Consider the following 13,275-nt stretch of genomic DNA (forward strand, 5'->3'; position numbering starts at 1 on the left):
ATGTATCTTAATTTTATTTATAAAATTATCTTATATGTATTCATCTTTCTCTATCAAAATAAATAAAAATATTATTTTTTTTACCTCTCTCTTCTCTTTCTTCAAGATAATTTTTCCCCATAAGTTTTTCCCTTCCTCATCCGGAATAATAGCTAAATTTCAAAAGTCGCTGTATTTTATACACTTCGTACGAAGCTTCTTCATATATTTTTTTAATAACGATAATAGTAGTCAGTCAAACCCGTGTTGCCCAAGGCAAGCGGAATTGAGTTTCAAACACGCGCTTGCATTCGTAATATTTCCTCCGCGTTGCAGGACTCATCAGAAGGGTTGGGAAAGGCACCAGCGGAAATGAGTTTCTTAGCCGGGCGTTTAGCGGCCACAGAGGGCGCTTATTTCCTCCACGAGTCGAAGAACGTCGTCAGCCGCCACGCCCAGAAGCTTCCGCCTACTCCGCTGCCCTCCCTTCCCGTGGCTGCTGAGGCGAGAAGCAAGATCGCCGATGTTCTTCCGGAGATACTGCGCCACGACGTCCCCCTCAAGGGGATATCAACGGCGGATGCCTCCTCCCTCTCGGCCTCATCCAAGTGGCTCGTCCGTGGCTCCTCCTCCTCCTCCTCCTCCTCTATGGTCTCGCCGGACTCTCTCAATCCTCTCCGAGCATATGTTTCTCTTCCGCAGGCTACTTTCGGTCCTAAAAGGTCAGATCTTCGTTCGTCTTCTTCTACGATCTACGTTCCTCTTTTAGGATTGTTTTTTATAGTAGAAACGATTGCACCTTTCTATAAATGGTTGGGTTTAGGTATGCTTTGTGTTTGATATTGATTTCGATATAGATCAAGTGCTATTAACATGGATCAAACAAATGAACTTTGAAAACCATAAGAAAATTACCAAGTTAACATTCTGCAGAGAGAGAAAATGTAATGAATGGGAGCTGAATTGGATAAGACTTTACCTATCTTAGAGTTGGAGTACCACCTCCCTAGAGAGTCATGAAATTCTTGATCATTCATTGTTAAGCCCTAACACTTTTTGTGAAACAGGGCTTGATCTTGGCTTAGTTGAACATAACAAGCAATTGAGCTAGCTCCAATTCAATAATAACTAGAGTATAATAAAAGAAAGTATCTGAAATCTAACAAATTCTCCAAATTTTTAAAAAAACTTTGTTAGTCTAGATCACCATTGTTTTTCTAGTTATCGGAGAATTCACTTCCTGTCAAATAAATATGAAGTATTACTTGAGGAAGGCAAGGTTAGACATATGTGCAGTATGGTGATGTTAGGGCCCCAAGTTTGTTGCTTGAACCAGTTGCAAGGTTGTTAACTATGGTGATGTTAAGTGGCTTGAAGCTGCCTTCAAATATGAATATGACAATTGCAAATTTACCTCTAAAGCTAGAACTCCTCACCGGTTAAAGTATCCATCCACAAAAGTATAATCCTTGTCTCCTGAAGTATGGTGATGAACAAGTTTGTGTATATGACCACTATGCTCTAGTAACGACATTGTATGAAATAAGATTAATTCTCTTCCTAAATGGAAGAAGATACGAAAATATTATAGGTACAATACTAGCTCAATAATAGCAAAATCGTGGAAGGAAATGGAAGAGAAATTGAGAACCACATTTTGTGTTTTGGTGCTGGTGGTGATGGTCTCTCTCTTAGTGGCTCTACATGGTCCTCATGAAGGTTAGAAACCATCGATCTAACAACTTAGGCTTGTCAACTATCCAAGTAACTCACTACTCTCATGTTATTACACTCAATACGTCCTTATATCAGTGTAAATCTTACTCAAATGAATGTTTAATGTAATTATAGATTTGACCTCATCATGCAAATAAAACAAATGGTTAGCGTAAGACTTATAAATTCAGAAGTTGCGAAGGATGGTGCATCAAGACCTAAATAGTAGGAAAAAAATATTACCCAACAAACATATGAATCCAACAATTTATATGACAGAGATTATCAAAGGTAAAAATAGAATGAAGTTTCATCATTCCTTATGAAATATGATGCACAATTAATAATTGATAAAATATGATCTTGTACAATAATAACCACTAACCAAACATCTCAAAGAACTATCTAGAGGCATATCCTAATTTGCCACAAAATATGATTTGGTGTTACACACCACATTGTAATATCCTTGGAACTTACAAAATCCTTATTAACTCTAGAAGGGGACGTGATTTTTATCTTTGGACCAAATCAATAATATTTTCTAAACTGATCCTAGGAATCTAATCTTGACTGATACAATCCAATCTCTATCAAGAAGATTCTCAAGTTCAAGTTAGGCTGGTCTTTGACAATTGATTTTCTAATAAACGATGACCTCTTAACTCATGAAGGTGTGGACCTGAATTCAAAGTGGAATGGAGCTGTGGATTTGGTTTAAGTTCAAAGTGTAAACAAGGACAAATGACACGCTTTGTTCTGCCAGTCCTCAACTCCTTTGTCTTTGAAAATTGAACTAGATCTTACTTCCATTAAACACAAAATTATATGTCTTGGCTCCTCAATAATATTCACCCTATGTTAACATTTGTTCGTTGCTAGAATGACATCATAACAAATCCCATTAATGTTGGTGATAAGGTACAGAGTACAAAGATTAAACACTTAAATCTAACATTTGTGCAAGAATCACCCATATATTATAGTGATCTAGACAAGGATGAGGCTCAAAGATCAAGTATAACCTTGAAATAACAGACAGTAGATGATAGTGAGATTTTTACCTTGCCCATGACAAGTATGGAATAATGTTTATTGCATTTTGTATATATGAAAATTCTTATCCACATGGATGGCAACCTTGCTACCCCTTACCTTCATTGTATGGACAACCTCCTTATGCCTTCCTCTACATGGTGGACCTATTGTAGGACCGATGAAAGCTTTTTTTTTTTTTTTTTTTTTTGGGATATCGCGCTTAAAATTGTTTCATTTTCAAAATCTTTTATTTTATAAATTTTGAGTAAAAACACAGCGGAAAATAAACGACACAAAACACTTTATTTTTTTCTTGGTTCACAGCCTCCGGCTGCTACCCGCAATCCCTTGGATTGTTTGCGATTGTGCAATCACTAATTTTCTCCTTTTTGAAGACTTATTTGGAGGCAGAGAAACCTCTTACAATGAGTAAAGATAGAGTAACAAGTTTACCGACCTTTGAAAAATGAAAGTGCTAAAATTAAAAAGCAATTAAATCTTTATCAACAACACGAGAGTTATTGAAATGAAGCTTCGTTGTCGGGGTAGCACAACGTTGACGACTTGATTTGAGCACAAGCAAGGGCTTAGAGGCTTGTAAGTTGATGATGAGAGCCTTCTAGTCAGGTTTCTTTTATATCACTTGTTCGGTCGGCCAAATGCCTTGTTCAGTCGAATGATAAGCAGTCTAATCTTAGGTCGACTGAACCAAATCCTCTATCCCGCCACTTGCCTTTTGCCACATCAGCATCTGAATGTCGGTCATTGGTCACATCAGCCTCGTTGAGCTTATCCTTGACTGTGCATCTTGCCACGCTAGCAAGTCGAAGGTTATCTTGACCAAGCCTCTTGACACATCAGCAAGACGAACTATATCCTCTGCCACGTTAGTCATCTGACCACCTTAGATGACACATCAACATATCAAACACTCCGTTTGCCATGTCAAACGCCTATGCCACCTTAACTTTTGGTCGACCGTACCTTACTGTTCGGTCGCTTAGACCGTTTGGTCGACCGATAACTCTTGTTCGGTCGCTCAAACTTTGCAAAACCAAGTTAGTATAGAAAAGAGTGATATATGAAATGCATGTTCTAATTAGGACAATTAATTGTCTGATCAACTTTGGAATACGAGTAGGACCCTTATTTAGATCTTCGCCTAAGTTTGTCTCTATAATGAAGGCTCGTCCTTGTCTTTCTTTTTATAAGGATTTCTCTACTCTAGGAGCTTAGCTTTTCTTATCTTCTACCAAACATAAGTCTAGATGACCTGTTTGGGTTTCCTCTACTTTACTTCAGATTACTAGATCCACTAGGACTTCCCTTGACTCATGTCTATTGCTTGCCATAGCTGCATGGTATGATTATGAGATATGACAAATGGATGTGAAGATGACATTCCTTAATTGTGATATTAAGGAAGAGATTTAAATGTCTCAGCCTGAAGATTTCACATCTGTGGGAAGTGAACATAAGATATGCAAACTTCAGAGATCAATTTATGGTCTCAAACAAGCATCGAGAAGTCGGAACCTCAAATTTAACGATACAATCATCGAGTTCAATTTTATTAAGAATTTTGAGGAATCATGTGTGTACAAGAAGGTTAGTGGGAGTGCAGTGACATTCCTGATACTTTATGTGATGACATTTTACTCATTGGGAGTTGGAGTAACACCCAACTCTTGGATGAAATTTCTCATCCAAACTGTCTACTTTGCTGCTTCTAAAACCACAATATATTTTGCCTCAGTGGTGGAATCCACAATTATGTCTTGTTTGGAACTCTTCCACAAGACAACATTGCCATTTAATCGCACTGCCATATGTCACAGGTACTCTTGAGACCCTATCAGATCTCCTTAAGGTGTGTACTTGTTTTACTGACTGTTGGGGTGTGGGTTCTATTATTTCAGTTATGGAATTGTCTCGAACCTCTTCGAATTCTATCATCCTGCCTTTTTTTTTGTCTAATAAAAACTCCTCAAAGAAGTTGACATTTCTTGAAACAAATACTTCTGTTTTCTTGGGATTATAGAAATAATATCAAATAGAGTTATTTAGATATCCCATAAAATAGCACAAAGTGGATCTATTATCCAGTTGATCTCCCATTGCCTGCTTCACATAAGCAGGACATCTCCATATCTTCATATATGAATACTTGGGAGGTTTTCCCATCCATGTTTCATATGATGTCTTTTCTACTATTTTTGTATGGACTTTATTTAACAACATTGCCGTAGTTTCGAGTGCATAGCCCCAAAACGATGGCGGTAAATTAGTGAATCACATCATAAGATCGAATCATGTCCATTAGCGTTCGATTACGATGTTCTGACACCATTAAGCTGTGGTGTTGCAGGAGGAGTCCATTGTTGGGTGAGATTCGAAATTCGTGTATTATGTTTCTACATCTTTATGTGTAGTGGAAGTTTAAAATTTATTTTATGATTTAACAATTAAATCAAAGGAGTGTTCATATGAATTTTCAAAAACAAACATGAACATAATCTTTAATCTAAGTATGCATTACAATCTAACTATTAAAGTAAGATCCTTAAAGCATAATAAAGATAAATTATCATTTGAATGATTCATCTAATATCATTTTAATCCTTTTATTTAGACATACAAAACTATTTGATTTAAATATACTAGATCTTTTAGCAAAATCTAAATAAAACCATTAATACATGCATCATTATATAAATGAATCAAAACATAAGTGATAACATACCTTTCAAACAACCTTTGCTTGGGATGTCTCCAACTATTCAGGTTTAGCGAAATAGCTCTTCTTTGTTTGTCTTGAACTTGTGCTTCCTCCGTCTAATCCGGTCAACGATCGGAGTCCCCTTTCCAACGCTTGATTGTGCTAGAGATTGTCGTTTTTCGTCGAGATGGTCATAACAAACAATTGACAAAGAGATGGAACAATTGACGAAGAGATGGATTCCCTCGTTGACCCATCGAGTTCGTCCTACCCAATGTCAGGTCTAACCGACCCATCTGGATTTCGTATTCAATCCCCTTGATCTGTCAAGTCTTCGTTGCCTAGTATCTGGTCCACCTGACCTATTAGGGCTTTCCTATTAGGTCCTGCATGCTTAACATAGCTTATCAATAACTTTAAACTTTTGTCCACATTAAAACGCAAGTTCGATTATGATGCTTTCTTGTCCACATTAAAACGCAAGTTCGATTATGATGCTTTCTTGTCCACATTAAAACACAAGTTCGATTATGATGCTTTCTGCACAATAATTTTTCCCTTTTTGATATGTGACAACTCAGTTTAAAGTTAAAAAAATATATGCACAAAAACAACATTTTTCAAAACTTCCCTGAATTTAAAAACTCCCCCTGAATTTCAAATTCCCCCTTGAAAACACTTAAATATTTTCAACATTTTAAACATTTTTCAATACTTTAAACATTTTCAATACTTTAAACCCATATTTTTTAGTGTTCTGAATGACAGCAGAGGCGGTTGTCTAGGCGCTGCCTAGGTGGGAGGTGGGCATTAACCGCATTGCCTTTGTATGAGGTAGTGCTTTAGGTGGTAACTCACCTCTTTCTGCTGCCGCTGTCACCATTTTGCCATTGCAACATCCAAACCCATCGCTTGGGCGTGATGACAAGTCCATTCGGATGCATCGCAGGGCCTAGGTGACACATCGGGGCTTGTCGTTGAGCTCGAGCAACACTTTGACCCGATGACGCATCCGGACGCATTATAGAGCTCGGGCGACGCTCCGACCCGATGACGTATTCAGACGCGTCACCCGGTTGAAACATGATACGTTGGTAAGTAGAGTTTAATTAAATAACTTTAAATTAATAATTTTAATCAACTTCTAGATACGATTGAGATAATTTAAATAGACTCAATTAAACCTAATAAAATTATCTCATTAATTTAATATATATTTATTTAAAAAAATATATTTATAGTTTTAAATATTTAGATTACTTTTTTATTTTTAATTAATATATTTTATTAAAGAATAATGATTATTTATAATATTATATATAAAAAATAGTAAAAAAAATTCAATTGCTTAGGCGTCCGAGGTGGTAGGCGGTCACTGACCGCCCCGCCACCGTCTATTACTATTTACAACATTGATATTTTTCAGTACTTTAAATCTATATTCTCCATCTTTGTTATACATTAAAATGGGAATACTAGGTTAGAAAAATCATAAGTTTTGAAAAAGATTTCAAAATATATTTCCTAATAATATTTCCAAATTGTATTTAAATTAAGTGTATGGAAATATAAAGTTTTTAAGGTATTAATTTTCAAAGAATTGAACTTTTTTTTTTGAAACACTGTTTTCGAATATGTTTTCTTGGCAAGTTTTAAATTTTTCTTAGATAATTTATTAATTTTTTTTTCAAAATTCACTTTGATAAAAAGTTTCAAAATTAAAATTTCAAAATAAATTTTGAAAGCACTTGAAAAGATAAGTTTGAAAGGCACTTTTAAAGTTGTTAAAAAAGATTGTCTAAGTTTTGTAAGCACTTTTAAAATTTTCAAAATAAATTCGAAAGCACTTTTAATATTTTCAACAAAGATTTTCAAAATAAATGCTAAAATATTTTTTGAAAAAATTATTTAAATAATGTCAAAAATATTTATTCTTATATTTAAAAAAACCAATTCATAAAATATTTTTTAAAATTTGTAATAGGGCTATTATCCAAAACAAACAAAATCCAAAGATGCTAAAAAAGGGATTAAGGTGAAAACATCTTTAATTAATTATCAAATGAGTTAAATATAAATAATTAAAAACTCAAAGAAATGCAATACTTGAAAGAAATGCATATAAATAACTTAAAGTTCATTCATGACATGTATTTCATAAGCACGGATCCTAATTTAGGATTTAACCATTTGTAAGCAAGCATAATTAAGCAATCCAATATTTTGAAAATATAATATTTAAAGCTACATCATCTAAAATATTGTATGATGCGATGATGAAGAGTAGCTCCACCAAAGATAGGTCAAAGCAAGGAAGACCGGCTGACGTGGAAGTTAAAGTCAAGGAAAGCGTCAAAGTCGGCTGAGCAGGCCGGTTATGGTCGGGCGGCCAGCGTGTTGGAGCGGACGAGCAAGGCCAAATGGATAGCACGTGACTAAGAGACAAACAAGTAGTGCATCCCCGACCGTCGTCCCTGCCGAGCGGGAGGCGTGTTCGTTGGGATGAGAGGCAACCCTTCGACAACGGAAAAGCAAAATGAAGAGAGATTACTCTGTGCAGCACAGCCGAGCGAGGCGTGCCCTTACCGAGCAGCCTCCGGTCGGCTTACAGGGAGACCCACCTACGTATCTCTTCGTATCCTTTTGGAGGTTTGTGACAACGTGTTCTGCAGACAAATCGTACGGTAGAAGCTTCTAGCCTGTCATATCAGGGATCTGTATGCTTGCTTAAGGAAAGGTGTTAGAGACACTTTTGGACTTGTCTTTTCCTAGGGCGCTTGGAAAAACGTGCGCCCACTTTGATATGCATGCATAGACACTACAGTAACACTATAAAAGGAGGGTTCCCATCTATAAGAGGAGGTATACACAACTTTGTGATTTTACACACCCTTTGTTATTACATTCTCATTACTCCCCACTTCGTCGGAAACTGACTTGAGCATCGGAGGGCCAATGCCGGGAACCATTTCCTGGCCTGGTGTTGCAGGATTGTGTGGAGTCTTAATTTCGTCCACTTTCAAACCACATCCCCAGCTTGCCGTCTTCTCCACTTTCGGATAGGAACATTGTGCTTAAAGAAATATCTAACGCTGTATTCTCAGCTCAAATGATTTCAATGAATCATTAAGTCTAGTTCGGAGTTAGTCACCGTAGTGATTTATTTGTGTTTATACCCCCCTTGATTCATATTGATGCACTGATTTACATCTGGAACTAAGGGTTGGACCTAACATTTCATGCTCGTCTACGTGGCGCAGTACATGAACAAGTTAATGCAAAGACCACCTAGATTTATAGGTACATGAGATCTACGTTATATCCTAGCCTAGTTCCATAGTCAGAGAAAATCTATACTATTAAATTAAACTGTGATGCAATTGAAACACAAAGTTAACCACATACTTAATTATTTTTTTTATTTTTTCATCTCACCCATTTAGAGTGATTAGTCAGGTTAGTTTTATAGGTTTTGTGAGATGATATTTCATTAAAATTTTTTAAGTTTGAATTGGGAAGGTTGTTTTACCTTGGGTAAGATTCAAGTTTAGCCTTAGTCAATTAAATGGACATTTCTAAAATTAGCTTCCAGCTTGTAGCGATGCACAAGGCTTCTTAATTGAATCAACGACCACTTCCTTAGATAAAGTCAACTCAAGAAATTGCACACTTAATCAACTTAGTACAAAATCCTAGTTTAACTAGTTTATGATATGGTGAATTAGCTTCAGTCAGTTCCTCTTAGCCAGATGGACCTCGTAGGATACGTCTTATCCAACCCAAACACTTAGACTAAGTATCCTAACGTACTATCAGCTCACTGCATTCTAATACTATGTTGTTAAGATTAGACAACCTTTTTGCTTATCTAACCATTATAGTCCTATTTGTACATTCTACTTTAAGCATAAATTAAAATCAATTAAGATAGGCAAGCATGCATAATTCAACAAATTAATGAAACAATTTTTTTATTGGCTCCTCTTTGATCACAGTTTCAATAATTCTTATCTAAGTAGTGAATTTGATATTTGGAGATCCAATATTGATTAACTGCTACTTTGTTGATTAGCAATGATTTTGGGATTATGCTTGGATTGTTTTTCTAGCATATCGATTAACTAAGGACATATAGGATGCTTGTCTAGTCTTTGTTTTGAATCCAAATCCAGATTTGTTGTACACGTCTTGCTGTGTCCCAAATATCATGTTTTAATATTTGGAGTTCGAGGTGAACCTTTCCAACGAATCCTTGAGTTCCTCAATTTGCCATTTCAAGAGAGAATTCTCTTTCTCAAGTTTTTCAACTTGAGTTGAAGTCTTGAACTTGGTTAGTCAAGGGGCTAAGGTTCATCTCCTTAACGTCTTTGACTTCTTTAAGAAGTGACCTAATCCGGTCTTTAGACTTAGCTAGTTTCTTAGTTATAAGTGAGATGTTACTTGATCTTCTTGATTGTTTGACTCGGATTCAGATTCGTGTCTTGACTCGGACTCGGCTACGCCTTCTTTTGCCATTAGAGCCATGAAGCTTGTTTGGTTCGGTTCCTCCGTGTCTGACTGAAGACGATTTGTCCCATGTGACCTTTAGTGCCTTCTTCCTTTGCCTCTTGATCTCCTCTAAGTTTGGGCATTCGAACTTGTACCCTTTTGGTTGCATCCGTAGCAAGTCACCTCCGACTTTATTTTGGTGGTTTTGCTCGGACTCGTCTGCTTGCTCTTTTTTTTCATCTTCTTGATCTCCCATTTGGTGAATCCCTTCTTCTTGATTATCTTTCGGACCAAGTTGACGATCTCTGAGGTTAGCTCTTCGTCATCCTCGCTTGAATTCGACTCGTCTTTGGATTCTGGTTTCGGTCGAGACTTTGATTTTGACTCCTTGCTCTTGACTTGTTCTGCAATCAAAGCAATGCCTTTCTCGATTTGACCCGAGTTAGTTTGTTCATGTGGTTCAAATTCATTGAAAAGTTCATTTAGCTTGATTTTAAAAAGATTCCTAGTGACATTGCATGCATCTACCATAGATACTCACGAGGTATTCCGAGGGAAGGCTTTGAGAGCATACTTTATGGCGTCCCAGCTCTCCAATGGTTGTCTAATGGAATGTAGCTCTGTTTAGGATGTTCTTGATGTGGGCGTTTAATTGGCTCGCGGATTTGCTGTCCTTCATTTAAATATTAAATAATTTATTCAAATAAAGATCGCGCTTTATTACCTTGGTGTTTGTGGTTCCCTCGTGGAGCTCGACCGACTTGTTCTAGAGGTCCTTGGCACTTACGAATGGTCTGATGCTGTTGAGCTCTTCTTTGGTAAACCACACCTTTGTGCCGCCTTCAATTTGCCTTTTTATGTTGGGGTCCAATTCTCGCATCCGAGTTTCTCTCCGACTTTATTAACCGATAGGGTGAACTCAGTATTGACAATTATCCACATCTCTACATGAGGCAGAATTCTATTCGACCCTTCTAGTAGTTGAATACGTAGCAACCATTTTCTTGCATGCTAAAATTTAAAATATATTCCCAGACTTGGTCTTTTAGCTATCTTTTCGTTTTCAAAATTTGTTCTTTTATAAATTTCGAGTAACACCGCAACGTAAAATAAATTGCACAAAACACACTTTGTTTTTTATTTGGTTCACCGCCTCTGGCGGCTACTCTAAGGCCCGCAATCCCTTGGATTGTTTACGATTGGGAAATCACTAACTTTCTCCTTTCCGAAGAATTCTTGGGAGGCTGAGAAGCCTCTTACTATGAGTAAAAATACGATAACAAGTTTACCGACCTTTGAGAAAGGAAAGTGCTAAAATTAAAAGCAATTAAATCTTTATCGATGACATGAGAGTTATTGGAACGGAGCTTCATTGTCAGAGCACAGTGTGGACAACTTCATTTGAGCACGAGCGAGGGCTTAGAGGCTTTTAAGTAGATGATGAGAGCCTTTTGGTTGAGCTTCTTTTATATCACTCATTGCTCGATCGGACTTGTTATTCGGTCGACTGATAAGACATTTAATCTAGAGTCAATCTAATCTAGAACTATTTATCGGTCGCTCGATGTACAGGTTTGGTCCATCAAACCCTCTATCTTGCCACTTGCATTCTTCCATGGCAACATTTGGATGTCAATCCTCGACCACGTCAGCCTCACCGAACTTATCCTTGATTGTGCATCTTGCCACTTCAATGAGCCAAATGTTATCTTGACCAAGTCTCTTGACACGTTAGCAAGCCAAACTCTGTCCTCTGCCACGCCATTCATCCGAGATTTATCCTCGTCCATCTCAGGTGCCACATCAGTATATTAGACACTTCGGCATCTTAGGTGCCACATCAACATATCAGACACTTCGGCTACTATGTCCAAGACCCGTGCCATCTCAGCTTCCGATCGGTCGGACCTTACTATTCGGTCGCCCGAATTGTTTGGTCGATCGTTAACTTTGGTTCGGTTGCTCAAGCCTTGCAAAACCAAGTTATCACATAAAACAATAAATATGAAATGCAAGTTCTAATTAGGATAGTTAATCAATTGTCCGATCTCGACATTAGAATTCGAGTAGGATCCTTAGTTGGATCGTTGTCTAAGTTTGTTCCCATAACAAAAACTCGTCCTTACTTGTCATTTTTTTCAGAAGGACCTCTCTACTATAGGTGCTTAACTTTACTCACCTTCTGCCAAACATTAGGTTCAACTGACTGTTTGGGCTTCCTTTGCTAGACGTTAGATTACTTGATCCACCAGGACTTCCCTTGATTCGATGTCGGGTCTTCGCTGACCCATCGAGTCTATCTTGCTAGATGTCAGGTCCAGCCGACTCACTTAGATTTCTTACCTAGTTAGTCCCCTTGATCCGTCAAGTCTTCGTTGTCTAGTATTTGGTCTACCTAACCTACTTTCTGTTACGTCCTGCATGCTTAACATAGCTTATCAGTTCACTAGATAATTTAATTTTAAACTTTTATCAACATTAAAACTCAGATTCGATTATGGTGGTCTCTGCACCAATAGCTATGCCTGGATAAAATCTCCATCTATGACCTTAGTCACTGTAACTATAATGCTTATGGTCATGTTGATCATCCATTGACTCAGTTTCATATTTAAGCACATAGCCCTTGTACCTAACCAAATCTAGTATGATTTAGTGACATCCTAGCTGAGTACTTTGAGGACTAGAAGCAATAGTCGAGGTGTCCTAGCAGTTCAAGGTAAATAATCTGAGGATCTTATCATATGAAGTTGTGCTATAAATATTAGCATCGGGAATAGTAGTGTAGATGTCCTTCAACCTTTTCCTTAACTTAATACTCATGTGTCCTTAAGGGTGTATGCCATCAGTCCATGTGATTTAGGTGTATCTCTAATAGATCATTTTAGGCCTTGAACAAACCTACAATTCCATGTAATGCATAGCTCTCGTATAAGTTTCCAAAGATAGACATGGAAAACTATTGATGGGTCTCAAAGACTAATATTCTATTTACTAAACCTACTATCACAATGGATGGGGACTCTTTCCCTTATGTTCACATTCAAAAAGGGTATGGAGCAACTTGTAAGTGCAAATGGGAATATCATGAAAGGCGAGGTAGTAGACCTAGACCCGACCCGGGGTCGGGTCTGGCCCGTAACCGGGTCAACGGGTAGGTTGCTCATTAACCCGGTTTGCCGGGCCGAGCTAGAACCGGTTCGACAGGATGCCGGGCCGATTTCGGTTCTAGGGCTCAAAAGTCGACAGACAGTTAACCGTCGATTCACCTTAATTTTTTTTAGCCCGTTGGCGCCGATTAACCATCGATTCCTAGCCGTTGGAACCGTCGGTTA

General features: G+C 37.5%; 1 protein-coding gene across 2 annotated transcripts in view; it reads left to right on the forward strand.

The window, feature by feature from the left end:
* Positions 1–264: 264 nt before the first annotated feature.
* Positions 265–13,275, forward strand: part of LOC121975030 — a 58,124-nt gene continuing 45,113 nt past the window's right edge. Inside the window, exon 1 of one of the 2 annotated variants that reach the window (XR_006110194.1) lies at positions 265–701. Coding sequence is in view for 1 of the 2 variants with exons in the window: in XM_042526383.1 (XP_042382317.1) it covers positions 352–701 (350 nt within the window). In the remaining variant the exon portion in view is untranslated. The remainder of the gene's footprint in view (positions 702–13,275) is intronic. The other variant, XM_042526383.1, reaches the window with a different exon arrangement.

Source organism: Zingiber officinale, chromosome 4B, assembly GCF_018446385.1.
Source record: "Zingiber officinale cultivar Zhangliang chromosome 4B, Zo_v1.1, whole genome shotgun sequence".
NCBI classification, from domain to species: Eukaryota; Viridiplantae; Streptophyta; class Magnoliopsida; order Zingiberales; family Zingiberaceae; genus Zingiber; species Zingiber officinale.